This window comes from Balaenoptera musculus, chromosome 6 (genome assembly GCF_009873245.2).
Source record: "Balaenoptera musculus isolate JJ_BM4_2016_0621 chromosome 6, mBalMus1.pri.v3, whole genome shotgun sequence".
Classification (NCBI taxonomy): domain Eukaryota; kingdom Metazoa; phylum Chordata; class Mammalia; order Artiodactyla; family Balaenopteridae; genus Balaenoptera; species Balaenoptera musculus.
The window spans coordinates 115,406,875-115,422,429 of record NC_045790.1 but is presented as its reverse complement, the minus strand read 5'-3'; the positions used below and the strand labels follow the sequence as shown (position 1 = coordinate 115,422,429).

Here is a 15,555-nt window from a genome sequence, read left to right as displayed (position 1 = left end):
CCTCCCCTCGGCGGCTGCGGGCTCCTGTGGCCTCAGGAGGCGGTGCCGGTTCAGCCCCGATTGTGTCACCTGATGTCAGGTGCTGTCTGGCTGGGCAGGTCCCAGCTAATGCCCAGGAGGGCTCTCAGCTGTCGTCCAGCAGGGGATGGGACTGACTTAGCAACAAACTCACCCAGCACCTTCCCTGTGTGCTTGTGGGGACTCGGGGCACCCAAGAGAGTCAGGCAGGACGCCGGTACATCCCTGCCTGTTAAAGTAGCATTCTCCACGTGGGAGGAGCCCGGAGAGAGCCCACGCCAGGCCTTGCTTCGTCATGAATCACTCATTTTAGAGGAAAATTTCATGTCTCGGTATCTCCACCAACCCAGAAGATTCTCTGGTGATTCACTTTCAAGAAACAAAAAGAGTTATTGTTAGCCTTCCAAATGGGGCATTACAGGAGAATATTGAATATTTGTTTCAGACCCAGTGGAGTCTGAGGCCCCTCCTCCTCCCCCTCCCTGTCAGGGGAAAAGTGGACGTTTTCTTTCAACACTTCCCCAGAGGAGGAAGGAACTGGGAAAGGAGGCAAAATTGAGCAACAGCCTGTCTGTCTGTCTGAGGACAAAACAGCAGCGTCCAGAACCACTGCCCCTGGGAGCAGGAAGACAGGGCAGCGCAGCAGGCGCTAGCGGCCTTCCCGGGGCAGTGGGTGCGGGATACGGGGACGGGGGCCGGCTTCTCCCGTCACCTCTGTAAAATGGGGAGGTGTTTGCTCTGGGGGGTATTTGTGGAGCACCTACTGTGTGTCAGGCATTATTCTCTTGGGTGTCAGATGCCAGAGCAGGCACGGCTCAGTGGCGCAGCCCTGGGAGGTGGGGGAGAACGGCCACGAACACGAAAACCCACGAACGCGTAACTGAGTCCTGGGAAGCGCTCGGAAGAGTGAAGCCCGGGAAGGGATGTGAGCGGTGGGTGGGGCTGCCTTGGCAAGGGTGGTGGGCTGGGAGCTAAAGGACCAGAAGGAGCCCTTGGGTAAAGCAACTCTGTCTGCCCGTGGTGGTCGTGAGTGTGGGATTCCGTTCCTCTGTAAGGACCCTCTGGGGCCTCCAGCTCAATGTATTTCTACACCCCCTCCGAGAAGCCCTCCTGGAACCCGGCCTCCTGCCCCAATGCCCAGCTCCTTGCAGCACTGCTGGCTGTCGTGCACCCACCTGACCCACGAGCCTTTTCTGGAGTCTCGCTGTGGTCTGTCCAGGGAGCCCCAAATCCTGCAGCCAGCCCTGGCACAGCACCCCCTCCCCGGGGGAGGAGGAGCACCCCCTCCCCAGGGGGCTCTCAGGCCTCCTCTAGAGGGGACAGCAGTATCCTGTTCCAAGAGTGGAAAAAGAGACAAGCTGTTCTATCTGATGCAGAATGATGGCCAGACGGATTTGGAGCAAGACTGAACTAGAGAATGCTCTCACAGGTTTTACTGTAAATCGCCCGCAGGTGTAATGCAGAGGAAATGACGCTCCACTTTTGTGAAAAGCTAAGAACACCTGTGAATGGGGTACTCCACCCACAGCAGGGAAACCACTCTTCCCTTTGGGCCTGAGACCCCCATTCACTCCATGATGGAAGCTTTTGTACTTGTCAGCCAAAATAGCAGTTTGGGGAGGGGGGAGGCTTCAGTGAAGTATTTCAGTAACAGATCACCTCAGCATCTGAAAAAGGGAAGAGGCCAATAACAGCATTCTTAAGGCCCCTGGGGCTCCACACGTGCGGCCATTGGTAAGTTGCAGCAAACCCGGGACCCAGGCCACAGGTGGAGGGCACTTGTGCAGAAAGGAAACCTGGTTTTACAGCCTCGATCTGCTCTGAGGCCTGTTGGCTGTGCCCACAGGGGGTGACCTGGAGCACCGGGCAGGGTCCCTGCTCCTCCCCAAGGCCAGCGCAGGCCCATCCGCTGATGTGGTGAACAGTCGCCTGATACCGGCCCTGGCCTGGCACCGGGAGCGCTGGAGATAACACGCAGGCCCTGGCACCCAAAGCCGTTGCTCCCAGCCCCGCCCAGAAACACGCCTCATGCCTACTCAGAGCCCCCTCCCCTCAGTCCTTGCGCCCACTGGGCCGCACAAGGCTGGGTCTCCCCTCAATTGCTGGAGCGGACCCGAAGCGGCAGGCTACCCGTCGGTCACCGGGCGCGGTTCAAGGGCCCTTTGTGTGGCAACCGGGCTGGCAAGGGCAGCCGCGTCCTCGGCCGCCTTTGGAGCCGCGGTCTAGGGCTCGGGGGCGGTGCCCGCGGGTGGGGGGAAGGCGGCCCGGCGGTGGGGACCTGCGGGGTGCCACGGCCCAGGCTACCCGCTGCGGGGATGCGGGGGCTGGGGAGGGGCACAGGGCCAGAGACCTGGCGGCAGGGCACGGGCAGTGTCGCGGGCGGGGCGGGGCGGGGGCGGCGCCGGGCCGGTGACCGAGCGGCGGGTGTGGACGTCGCGGGCGGGGCGCACCTAGCCTCTTCCTCACTCGAGCTCCGCTCGCCACCCCGGCCGCCCCGCCCCCTCGCTCCCCCCCCGCCCCCCGCCCTCGCAATAAGGGGCGCGGGCGGGTCAGGGCGAGGAGGAGGGGCCGCCGCCGCCAGCACGCGGCCGGAGCCCGGGCAGGGAGCCGGAGGCCCGCGCCGTCGGGGCTCGGGGCGCGGCCATGGAGCTCTGGCCGTGGCTGACCGCGGCGCTGCTGCTGGCGCTGCTGCTGCTGCAGCTGAGCCGCTCCGCCAAGTTCTACGCCAAGATCGGCCTGTACTGCGTGCTCTGCTTCACGGTCTCCGCGGTGGCCGTGGTCGTCTGCCTGCTGCGCCACGGCGGTCGGACGGTGGAGAACATGAGGCAAGGGGGCCGGGCGGGGTGGGGAGAGACACCGAGGCGGGGGCAGCGCCGCGCCGCCGCCCGCTTCCGCTTCCCTAACTTTCCCGTGTCCTTTCCCTCCTTCCTGCCCTGCCCGCGCCTCTCCCGGGCTCTCGGAGCGGCCGAGGGGAGAGCGGGTCGGAGAGCGCGGCTGGGGAGGCGGCCGAGGGTGGGCCGGGGTCCCCGGAGCCGGCGTCACAGTGTCCCCGCGCCCTTGCCCCGGGGCCCCGGCCAGGGGCAGGCACGGAGGGGTTTAAACAGGTCTCGCCCTCGGCGCCGCGCAGGGAGTGCGGGCTGCGGGCAGCCCCGAGAGGAACGCGGCCGGGCCAAGCGGGCAGAGGCTCGGTCCTGCTTCCCCGCGGGGAGGGTGGGCCGCCCGCCGTGCCCCGCCCCGCCCCGCCCGGACCCGCCTCCGCTCGGGGCCTGGGGCGTTCCTCGTCTTCTCTCCGCCACCCCCTCGCGCCCACCTGCCGCGGGCGATGAGCGCACCGGTGCTCGCGCACCAGGCCGGTTCCCCTTCCCTTTCCTTCCGCTTAGGAAGGTGTGGTGGCTCCGCGGGGGAGGGTGGGCCGGGAGTCCTTGGGGTCCGGCTTCTGGGCGGGAAGAACGGGTGGCGGCTGGGACGCCCTCCAGAGCTGGGGAGCTAGGAGTTGCTGGGGTGAGGGGTCAGGCTGGGCTGAGCAGAAGAGTCGGGGGGCCTCTCTGGGTCAGAGGCTGGGCGGGGGCACGGTGGCTTGAGAGGGGGCTCCTTGCCCTTTCTCCCAGTTTCCGATTGGGAGGGGCTGTTGCTGGCGTTCCTCACCGGCTTTTGCAATGATGGCCCTTGGCTGTGGCCTGGTGTGGGCACACTGTGGTCCCCGAGGCCCTCGCCACCCACGTGCTTACAGGGCAGTGGGTGAGGGTTCCTGGCTTTCTGCCGTCCCTGTCCTTGTTCATCTGGGCGGGCTGATCCTGCCGGGACTGGCCCACACTCAGTGGGTCCTCCGGGCCCTGTTTTCAGGGGTTTGTGGCTCCTGTGGCACCAGGAGTGGGAGTGTGGAGTAGGAGCGGGGGAGCCTGGTGGGTGGACCATGGGTCTCTAGTACCCCCCCAAAATGGCCCAGGCCAGCGTCCCAGGGAGCCCAGATCCCAGGGGCGGCCCACTTGTTGCCCTTCCAGCTGTCTTCTCAAGCAGCCAACTCTCTGGGGTGGGGAGGGCCTGTTTCCAGAAATATATCTCTGAGGGCCTGGCCTGAGATTGAGGATCCCCTGCAGGCAGTGGGCTCACAGCCAGAGTCTCCATTCAGGACCTGCTGGGGACCGGCCTGGAGGGGCAGGGGGAGGGGGTGGCTTCAGGTAGCAAGGGCCGGTGGGCTCCCTGGAGGGGGTGCTGTCCTGGGCTCGGGTGGGAAGCAAGGCTGGAGCAGGTTTTCAGCAGGTGACAGGCGTTCCTGGAGGTGACCCTCCCCCTCCCTGGCTCCGAATTATCAGGTGGCCTCTTGTCTTTCAAAGGCGCTTCCTTGTCTTTCAAAGGCCCAACTTGCTCTTCCAGGCCTGGGCTTCAAAGATGCTTCCTGGCGTCAGATCAGAAGTCACCAGCTGCCCTTTGTGACGCGGTCGCTGGATTGGCAGGCCAGCCTGACCAGCACTTGGCGCTCCGGCCCCACCCTGCCCAGCCCGGCCCTCCAGCGTCTGCTGGCCCGCTCCCCTCAGCCCAGAGCCGGGCTTGGCCCCCAGCCTCCCCCAAGATTCTGGCCAACTGGGGCATCCTCTTCAGGACCCTGGAGGCCCTGATGGTGCTCAGGAGGGAGCTTCCTGCTGCCCTTCCCTCCCCAGGGCAGCCCCTGACTCAGGCTCTGCAGAGGGACCAGTCCAGGACATAGCAGAGGTGCTGTGTCCTCCCCAGAGAGGGGCGGGCCTGGGAGCCCACAGCCTCCTTCCCCTGCACCCCCAGGTCCCACGAGGTGGGTCACAGTGATGACCCCCAAGGCTCCCCAGTGATGGCCAAGAGAGGGGGTAGGGACAGGGTGCCTTGTGAACACGAGTTCCCCAAGGCGTGCATCTGTGGGGGCCTGGGAAATGCAGAGGATGAGGAGGTGCCCTGTACCTCTAGGTAGCAGGTCCAGGGACAGGGCCCAGGAGGACGGAAGTGGAGGTTAGGGTGCTGTGTGGACAGGCTTCAGGCCCCTCCTGGGCTGGGACCACTGAGCACCGTGGGTGCCTGGCTGGCTCCCCGCTCCAGTCCCACCCTAACTTCCGGAAGGACTCTGCCCACCATCCTCGACACCAGCCTCTGCTTCCATCTCCTGAGCATGCACTGTGCGCCGCGGATGCCTCAAGCTTGGGGACAGGGATTATTACGTGTTCCATTTTACAGATGAGTCTGCAGAGCAGCAGCTTGAAACTCAGGCCTCCAAGGCGGGGAGTGGGGAGATGGCTGGCGGGATCCCAGAGCTAGGACACGGGGGCCCCGGGCTGCAGACCCACTGAGAGTGACTCCACAGTGCACGCTTTTCATTTTTCCTGTCTCTCACAGCATTAGGGGCTGGGGGCAGCGCCATGGCTGCTTTGGGGCTGGAGGCCAGGCTCGGGGGAATCCCTGAGTTCCAGGAGGGGCAGCCCCACTCCGCCTGCCCCCTCACTTTCCCGTGTTCCCCGTGAGCAGCTGCCCCTCCCCATGATGGGGCTCTGGGTGAGCACCCAAGGAGGCCTTTGCCATTTACTTGCGAGCTCTGAGTGTGCAGGGCGGTGCTGGGAACTGAGAAGCAGAGGCAGGCTCTGTTCTGACCAGGCTGTGGGCTGAGGCCAGGGACCCCTCCCAGAGTGGCAGGGTCCCGTGTTCAGGGTGAGGCTGGAGTAGCAGGTCCTGTTTCCTCGTCCCAGGGGCACATGCCCTTATTACACCCATTCGACAGAGAAGAGAGCGAGGCCCAGGGAAGCGGTGTGTGTTAGAATTGGGTTCCCTGCAGGATCAGGAAACCTAACAACAGCGACTTAACCCGGAGAGTTTACTTTTTCATGCATCACAGGCGACCAGGGCGGGCAGCCTGGGGCCACAGAAAGCTGCCGGCTCCTCTGGCCTGTGGCCCCCCATTCTCGGGGTCCAGCATGCCACTGTTACGGCAGGACCTCTGGGGACTGAACTGCCCACTTCTGCGTCCATCCTAGTGGCCGGGACCTGGGGGGCATAGCTAGGCTGCGGGGTGGGGTGGGGGCAGGGCAGATGGAGCCGCCGCCCCCCCCCCCACCCCGCTCGAAACATCGAAGACGGGCATCACTGCAGCCAGGGGCGGGTGGCTTGTCGATGCCGGTCAGGGTTTGAACCCAGCACTGCCAGCCACTGCGTGGCCCTGGGGTATGCGTGGAGGCAGACACAGCGCTGTCGGGGAGCCGCAGCACCTGGGGGCCGGCCTGGGGCCCTGGTCTCGCAGGAAGGTCTGCCCTGGCTTTGCTTGCGGTGGGATAGTGAGGGGCAGAGCCTCCCCTCTGGGTGTACTGCTGCGGGCCCAGGAAGCAGAGCTCCCGAGAGCCCTGGACACTCTGCTCACGGCCCCGCCTCCCTCCAGGCCCCTCTTAACACCTCTGGGCGCCTGAACAGGCTGGAGCCCCCAGCTCCAGGCCCCCTCTGTGCTCCAGCTCACATGACACTTGGAAAACACTGCTGCTCTGCCAGGTGGCCCTCCCAGGACCTCCCGTCCCCTGAGCAGATCAATGGCTGTGTGTGCTGCCCTCCTGGCAAGGCCGCCCTGAACAAACCCCATCAAGCCCCTCCCTTTCCAGGGCAAAGCCCGTGGGGTCTGGCTGAGGTCTGGCGCCTCTCGGGCCGAAACAGCTGCCGGGTCTCCCCAGAGCCACCTACGCCGAGTCCAGGGGCTGAGGGCAGAGGTCAGCAGGTAGCTCAGACCTGACCTTGAACTGCTTCCCAGCTGCCTGGAGCAGCTGCCGGCCGGGGGTGGGGGGGATCCTCTTGCTTTCATTTACTTTGGATTCTTCTGTTCCGTGTCGTCGCCGACACAGCTGCTGTTTGCGGAGGGCTCCCTCAGGTGTTCCAGCCTCATCTCGCTCAGTCCCTCCACACCCTTCCCATTTCACGAGTGGAAACGGAAGTTTAGGGAGGTCAAGTCCATTGCCCAAGGTCACAGCTGGTGAGAGGGAGTCAGGATCTGTCTGACCCTGAGCTTGGGCCGGGCCCAGGTGTCCTCGGGCGAGCACAGGAGGTCGGCCTCAGGCCCCCCAAAATCTGCAGCGCTTATGACGCTCACTTCTAGGCTGGTGGCCCCGGTCAGGGTTAAGTGGAGGGCTTCTGAGAAAGACCCAGGAAGGGCCAGGAGATCCCCTCTGCTTAAGGGCACTTGGAAGGAACCTGTCCTGGGGGCCACCTGCCTTGCTATGGAAAGCTGGCACCAATCACCTACCTGGCAGCTGTCAGCAGTGCTTCTGAAACCTTGTGCCATGCACTCAACCCAGCCCTGGGCCACCTGGGCTTCAGGAAACCTTAGCTCCACCCCCAGGGGAGGCAGGACGTGGGGTTCAGGGCTGGAGGGTGTGGGACGGGCACATCCCTGGCGTGCACCCGTGACTCCTGCCCTGCTCCCCGTAGGGGAGAGGAGGGAGCAGCTCCGGGCCTCCTGCGGCCGAGGGGTGGGGCGCTGGGGTCAGGTGGGTGTTGGGGCACAGGGGGTGTCGGCGCTCAGGATGAGGCCTGGGCTGGGCAGGCAGGGCAGCCTGGGGAGGGTGGCTGCTTTGAGCTTCCTGCTGGGAGAGGATGACAGAGCCACTTGCAGCCCTGCTGGGGGTGGGGTGGGGGACATAGAGCCCCCCAGGGGAGGAGGGGGAGGCCTCAAAAGGAGCTCGAGACTCCACCTGGCAATCCTGGAGCCGTCACTCCACCTCCAGCAGGCCCTCTGCTTGACATTTTTCACACATTTTTCAAAAGTCAGGTTTCGAGGTGGGCTCCGGCCCATCCTGGCCTCCCTGCTGTGTGACTTTGGGCAAGTCACTTAGCTCTGCTGAGCCTTGACTTCCTCACCTGGGTGTAATGAGTGTACGACCTTGTGAGGTTATTGTCTGACCAAAACAGGACAGTTCACGTCTGTTCTAGGCGCAGGCGTGGCATGCAGCGTTCAGGAGATGCCGGGCGTGGCTGTGGGGTGTCTGTCCCCGTGGTTGGAAGCGTGCTGCGCTCCAGGCCAGGACAGACCGGCTCTCCCTGCCTGGGCACTGGAGGGGCCTCTGCAAAGCTCGGTCTGCTTCCTTCTTCAAGGAAGCACTATTAAAATGATAATAGATACTTTCCCACCACTTTTACAGAAAACCTTGAAAATATGGGACATTAGGAGAAGGAAAAGTGGGCACCCACGTGCACGCCGCCTGCTGGGAGTGACCGGTCCCCTCCCCTTGAGGAACATCCGTTGCCTCTTTCCACTCCCGAGATGCGCCTTTCTTTCCCAGCTTCCTGTACTCACCCGGCAGCTGTATCTTTTAGTTAGTCTGAGAGCAATTATTTGTAAATGTGTGGAGAGTTGCCATGGGCGCCTCCTTGTGGGGCAGCCCTGGGCCTGTCTGTCCGTCCTGGAGCCTTTGGTGCGGGGGCTCTGCCTTGGCCTGGGCTCCCAGCCGGAGTGGGCGAGGCGGGAAACAAGCAGCAGAGCAGCTGCAGAGAGCCCCTGCTCAGCTGAGTCTTATACACAGCATCTTTCATAGTTCAAACAAAACAAAATCAAAAACCTACCCATATACAACTGATCCCTTAAATTAGATACAAAAAGAAAATATAGAAAAGTTCTGGAGACAGATGGTTGGGGATGGCTGCGTAGCAATGTGAATGTACCTGTGCCACTGAACCGGACACTGACAAAATGGTTTAAAATGATAAATTTTATGTGTATTTCACCCCAATTTTTAAAAAAGAAGAAAAATGGAGCCAGCAGATGCCACTACCAGAGAGAAACACTGTCCTTTCCAGATGTGGCCTGAGAGGGAAATGGAAACGATATGTATTTATTAGAAGTCAAGGGAACAGCCCTGGCAGCAAATAAATACAGATCTTTGCTATTTTCCTCTGCCGCAGCCCCGTTTATTTTACCTCTCCCCACGGGGGACGTTGAGGTGTTTTCAGATTTTCCTAATTCAGACCGTGCCTATGCCTGCCTCACAACTGCTTTAGGATCCATGGCTGGAAGAGGATTGCAGCTCAAAGGGAATAGGCTTGTTAAGGGCTTTTGCCAAGTGCTGCTAACCTGCCCTCCAGAAACCTCTGTGGCCTCCGACTTCTGCCAGCAGCCCTTGGGCCATTTCCTAACACCAGGCCAACACCTCCTGTTATCAGGCTTTCATCTGCCGATCTGAAGGATGAAGACGGGGTTTCTTGTTTCAGCCTGCATTTCTTTGCCAGTGAGATTGCGTTTTCCCCGTGTTATTGGACACACAGGCCCTCTCCCTGTGCCCTTCAACCCTCAAGATGACCCGAGAAGCTGTGTTTTGCAGCTGAGATGCCCGAGGCTCCCCAGCTGAGACCGCCAGTCAGCTCTCCCGAGAGTGTCCAGCCTGGCAACCCCTGAGCCGGATGGGGACAAACGGGAAGGTCTGGCTCGAGCTGGCTGAGGCTTACAAAGCTAAGGAAGAAGGCCTGGCTTCCAGATCCGGGGAAGGCAGGCCGGTCTGATTGTGAGAGCAGCCCAGGGTCAGCTGCTTCCTGGAGCCTCAGTTTCCCCATCTGCACCACGAGATAACGTGGGGAGTTAGGCTTTGTGAGCTGGATACGAGTCTGCCTTTCAGACACGAAGAAGAAAATCCGACAGGGTCCACTCATGTGAGGGCCTAGAGGAGACAGATCCATAGAGACAGAAAGTGGACAGTGGGGCCCGGGGCTGGGGAGGGGGGCGGGGGAAGCGAGTGTTTAATGGGGACAGAGTGGCAGTCTGGGAAGATGAAAGAGTTCCAGATGGGGGGGACGGTTGCACAACAATGTGAGTACACTTAATGCCACTGAACTTAAAACGAGTTAAGATGGTAAATTTTATGTCGTGTGTATTTTACCACAGTTTTAAAGACCTGAGTGTGGCTTTGGGTCAAGGGCCCAGCTCTGAGTCTCTGCTCTATTGAGGGCCAGCTCTGAGCCCAGGCCCTTCTGGATAAAGTGGGAAATCCCTCCCTTCCGGTCAGGACTGTGGGGAGATCAAATGACCCTGGTGTGGGTGTGTGTGTGTGCACCTGCACACAAATCTTCTGGGAGAAGCGGAACAGTTCTGGGTCAGGAACCCTTGGGCCACTGGGGCCCACCCTCAGCCCCCTGCCACCCACGGATGGGAAGGACCCAGGGGACCTGCCTGAGTTGCAGAGGAGTGACCTCAAGCCTCGGGCTCCGTCACCCCGAGCAGGCTGACCCGTCACGGGCACCTGTCCCTTGCCAAGTGTGTGCAGTGTTCCCACAGAGCAGGGGGCCAGGGCCACCCTTCTCCCTGCCGGCCAGCCACCTGCAGACACCGTTCCCAGGGACATGCCTGGTCGTGCCTGCCTGTCGAGTGCTGCTGGGCCAGGCCCCTCAAGGTCACGAGTGCCCAGGGCGGCCTCCTGCTGGGAGTGGGGCGCACACACATCCTGGCTCCACTGCCATCCTCATGTGACCGTGGGGGTGTCTGTGAAAGGGGCTGGGGCGCTGCTCTGTAGGACGCAGGGGAGGAGTGATGCCTGGCCGGGCCGGTCTCCCCAGCGGTGGAGACTGGAAGCAACCTTCAGCTCCTTTACAAGGTCTCCGCTTGGTACCCACACTTTCTTCCCGGTGTGGCTCTGCCTTGAGGGGACGGTCACTTCCCGTGGGTGGGGGCCCAGCCTCCTCTGCAGGGGCCTCTCCGTGTCGGGTCCTTCGGTCGCTGACACGTCTGAGAACGGAGCCAGCCCGGCCCCGGGGGCTCTCGGCCTTCAGCCCCATCCAGCTGGGCCCCCCCGCTTGTGGTGACGAGCAGGGGTGTGGGGTGAGGGCTGGGTGGCAGGTGCAGGCCTGGGAACGCAGACGTGGAAGGAGGCGCCCTCCCCCCTGCCGGGCTTCCGGGCCGCCGAGGCCTTGCTCCTGTGTGACCTTACCCTCCCCGGCTGGGGTAGCAGGGGGGCAGGGAGGCACTCGCCATCCCGTTGAGGGGTCGAGGGACAGGACCTGAAGGTTCTCCGAGGGGAAGGCGAGCTCAGGGTCAGCGGCCAGCCTGCCAGGGCGGGCGGCGGGTCCCCGTGCTGTGTCTGTCTCTGGCCCTGCACCAGGATGACCCTGGCCAGGTCTGCGGGCGGAGCCTGAGTTACAAGGTGGGCGCTGGCCTCTGCTCACGGCCCGTCTCCCCCCTCAGCATCATCAGTTGGTTCATCCGGTCCTTCAAGTACTTGTACGGCCTTCGCTTTGAGGTAAAGGGCCGCCAGAAGCTGGAGGAGGACCGCCCCTGTGTCATCATTTCCAACCACCAGAGCATCCTGGACATGATGGGTAGGCCGGCTGCGGAGGGTTTGGCGGGAGGGCCGGCCCTTCCCAGTTGCCTGGGTGGGGAGGGGGAGGTGGGGTATGCTGCTTCAGTTGGTGGGGGCTGGGCCCGGAAGAGCTGGCAGGTGAGGGGGCAGATGCGGACCGGGGACCTGTGCCCCCCTGCAGACACAGGCCTCCGGCTGGTAACAGGAGACAAGGCGCCGGGCACGGGAGCCCTGCTTCAGCACCTTCCCTCTGCAGGGGAAACTGAGGCTCAGAGGCCAGGTGATGCCCCGGTAGCCAGCGGGAAGGCGTGACTTGGCCCAGGCCTCTTGGCGGCCGAGGCCGAGGGCCAGCTCGCTCCTCCTCGGGGAGGCTCTGAGGCTGGGCTCTGTCTCTGTCTCCCCCGGCCCCCGACCTGGGCTCAGGCCTCATGGAGGTCCTCCCTGATCGCTGCGTGCAGATTGCCAAGCGCGAGCTGCTCTTCCTGGGGCCCGTGGGCCTTATCATGTACCTGGGCGGCGTTCTCTTCATCAACCGGCAGCGCTCCAGGATGGCCATGACCGTGATCTCTGATGTGGGCGAGCGCATGGTCAGGGAGAAGGTGAGCGCCTGGGGCTCGGGGCCTGCTTGGCGGTGTGAACGCTTCTGTGCTGTCAGGACAGCCCGCGCGTGTGACTCCCTTTGGCAGAAGAAAACGCATCATCGGTGCGTGTCTGTAAACCGCAGACAGAAAAGCCAGGCGCGGTGCCTCGGCTGTCAGTGGTGGTAGCGGTGGTGTTCTCCGCTGAGCAGTGGGGCTCCTTGGGGCTGGGTGGCCCCCCAGGGGCAGCCCCCCCACCTGCCTCCTGTCTCTCCAACAGCTCAAAGTGTGGATCTACCCCGAGGGCACGCGGAATGACAATGGGGGTCTGCTGCCTTTCAAGAAAGGTGCCTTCTACCTGGCCATCCAGGCCCAGGTACGTCAGGGCCGCAGCCAGGGGTGCGAAGCGTGTCCAGGTTGGCTTAAGGCTGAAGGTGACCTCCTGGCCAGGCCGAGGCCACTGGCACTCACGGACCGCCTCCCGCTGGGCAGGCAGCGGGGCCTCCCCGCCCCCAGCACCTGGCCCTGACCCGCTAAGGAGGGCAGGGCTGCTTTACCCGCGCTGAGCGCTAAGGCTGGCACCTGATCAGGCCCAGCGCCAGCTACAGTGATGCTCGCCACCACCGTACCTGTGCCTGGAGCCCCAGCACCCCGCTTTCTAGCTGGCCAGGCGAGGGACCTGCGGAGGGAGGCTGGGGTTGGCATCAAGGCGGAGGCAGGAGGCCTGCTGGCTGAGCTGTCTCGGGAAGGCTGTGCCAGGCTCAGGCCCCCAGCACCCCCAGCTGGGCGGGGGAGTGGGCAGTGGCTCAGGGGGAGCGGGGCCTGCGGCATGAGGCAGGGTCGGGCCGGAGCTGGCGATGGGCCAGGATAGGTGAGCTGGGAGCCCTTCACGGGGCTAGATGTTTTTCTGGTCCTTGACTTCTAGGGATGCAGTTTGTCCTAGAGGTGTCCTGGGGTCTGGGGTGATGGCAGGAGAGGCTGGGGCACATCCATCCATGGGGTGGGGTCTCCTGGTAGGTGAGGGGTGCCCTGTCTCACCCAGGTCCTGTGCTGGGGGACTTGTGTAGGGGAAGGCAGCTATCATCTGGGGTCAGGGGAGAGGGGGCTTTCATCCTGCCTGATCGGAGTCAGGGGGGCAGCTGGGCAGGGGTTTGCTTTTCTCCTGTCCTTCACCTGTGACAGGTGGCCTCTAGCACCCCCTGGTGGCCCTGAGCAAGGACGGGAGAGCCCTCCTTCCAGAAGCTCCCAGCCAGCGCCAGGCGGGTGTGGGAGCTGGAGCGTGGGGTGGAGGGGCCCCGAGCTGGCGGTGGGCGTGTGGGGATGGGGGCGTGAGCCTGGGCTCTGACCCCAGCCCTGCCCAAGCAAGAGGAGGAGGACACCCCCGCCACAGGCCTGGGACTGAGGTCACTTCCCTTCGCCGGTGGAGAAGGGGTCGTGGAAGAGGAGAGATGAGATACCGAAGGAGCTTTGGGGGGCCGGGGGCAGCGAGTGTCAGCCAGGAGACCGGACGTCGTTTGCTGTCACCCCTCTCCCCCGCCCCGGGTTGATGATTACCCCCAGGTGCCATTTCCGACATTGGCATCACCATTGGGGTCACCATTGGACTTGATGCTGGTGTCTTCCAGGAATACCCTGCCCCCTCCCCTGGCTGGAGCTGCCCCCGTCTTCCCTGGGATGGGGAGGGGTTGGGAAGGGAGGGCTGGGCAGAAAGACCTCGGTTACCTGCTCTGGCTAAACGGGACAGGGCCCTGGGGAATCTTAGGACCCCGTGGGGAATGCAGATGTGCATCAGATGGATACATGCCAACCCAGGAAGTCTTCCTGGAGAAGGGAATGCTTGAATGGTGATGTGCAGGATGAGTTTATGGACTCTGGGCCACCCAGGGCGTGGAGGCCCAGGGGTCAGTGTGTGGAAGCACCCTGGGGCAGGATGTGGCCACAGGGCCTCCTGGGAACAGCCCCAAGGTGGGGGCAGGCTGGCGGCCAGGCAGGCCTCTCCCCAGAGCTCATCCTTGGGGATCAGGCTGGGCTGGGGGAGGGCTCCGGTCCATCCTCAGGCTGCCACGTCTGCCGTCCCCAGGTGCCCATCATCCCCGTGGTTTACTCCAGCTTCTCCTCCTTCTACAACTACAAGACGAAGCTCTTCACCCCAGGTACCCCCAACCTGTGCACCCGCCGGCCCGCCTGTTCTCAGTCACTGCGACACCCGCGCCCCTAAGAGAACAGTTCCCGTTTCTGGGTGGTCACTACAGACCCCTGCTACTCAGAGACCGCTTGGGGAAGGAAGAAGGGAGGGAGGGAAGGGTCTAGAGTCTCAGCCTTGGGCTGTGGGGAGGCCGAGGTGCCCAGAAGGTGGGCTGGGTGCCCAAGTTCACACACACAGGCCCGGGCTGTGCACACGGCTCAGGGGCCTTGAGGTGGCCCCTTCCTGTGCCAGGGTGGGCTTCTGAGCCAGCGCATCCAGGCCTAACTCTCAGGGGCAGCAGCCTCCCGGGCACCCCCGTGCCCCCCGGCCATGGAGCTTGGGACCTCCCTCCGCCCTTCCCTCCAGACCCTGCACAAGGGCACCTGGTGCCCAGGTGGGAAGTGGGGTCCAAGATAGAAGCTGCCTCCGCCCACATCTGAGACCCCGAGGCCGCCTGAACCACTGTGGAGGGTGGGAGTGGAAGAGAGGGTGGGTACCTTCTGGGGGAGGAAACGTCTGGACCCTGGGTGGTCCTCACGGGGGAGCACACACTTGCCCACACCCACTGAGAACATACTTGGGACTCGTGTGTACGACTGTGTCGGTTATTCTCAATTAAAAGCCAACCACCCGGGACCAGGGTGTCCGGGGAAGAGCCCGGCCCAGCCCCTTGGGAGGCTCTGCGGGGGAGGCTGGCGGGCAGCCGAGGAGAGGAGGGGCCCCCCCCGGAGAGCCCCTCAGGCTGCTGACGCCCCCCCACCCCACCAGGAACCGTCAAGGTGGAGGTGCTGGACGCCATCCCCACCGCTGGCCTCACTATCGCCGACGTCCCCGAGCTCTTGAACACCTGCCAGCAGGCCATGAGGACCACCTTCTTCCACGTATCCCAGCTCCCCCAGGAGAATGGGGCCCCCGCAGGGCCCGATGCCCAGGCATCCCAGTAGCCGAGGCCTGGGGCGGGGCAGGACCTGGCTAGACGATGGACAGAGGGACCTCTGCCCACCAAATATCACTGTGTCCCCTCCCGCGACTCCCCCAGCTTTCCTCAGGCCCTGGAAGCAAGGGACCCCTTCCTGTCACTGGCCTCGGGTCCAGGCCCCTGATGTCCCTGCAAAGGAGAGTCACCTGGAGCCCCCCCAAGCTCTGAGGGCAGGGCCTCACCCACCCTTGTGCCTCCGGGGTCCGGTGTGGGAGTGGGCCTGGGCCCCGATGGGTTGATGGGGCGGGGCCAATCTGCCCGGCCCCCACCCTCCTGCCTGGGCTTGGGGGGCGCAGAGGCTGGATCCGGGGTCCCAGCCACGGCCTGCATCAGGCTCTCAGGGAGAGGCGGGGCTCTGGGGGGCCAGGACGCCTGGTCTCATGCCACCTGGGCCTCAGGGGACCCAGAAAGCAGGGTCTGTGGCTCCCACCGGCCTTGGGGAGCAAGTCTGCTGAATTGGTACTGCGCTCGTCATTGTTTTTTATAAACGAACTCTGGGAAGTACCTGGTGAGTTGTGGTCA

At 63.6% G+C, this 15,555-nt stretch overlaps 1 protein-coding gene across 1 annotated transcript; it reads left to right on the top strand.

The window, feature by feature from the left end:
• Positions 1-2,563: 2,563 nt before the first annotated feature.
• Positions 2,564-15,538, top strand: AGPAT2 (1-acylglycerol-3-phosphate O-acyltransferase 2). The gene is made up of 6 exons (XM_036856595.1): positions 2,564-2,843; positions 11,177-11,310; positions 11,715-11,890; positions 12,150-12,245; positions 13,950-14,022; positions 14,823-15,538. The coding sequence occupies exons 1-6, from the start codon at positions 2,662-2,664 to the stop codon at positions 14,996-14,998; spliced, it is 837 nt and encodes a 278-aa protein (XP_036712490.1). The 5' UTR covers positions 2,564-2,661; the 3' UTR covers positions 14,999-15,538.
• Positions 15,539-15,555: the final 17 nt, after the last annotated feature.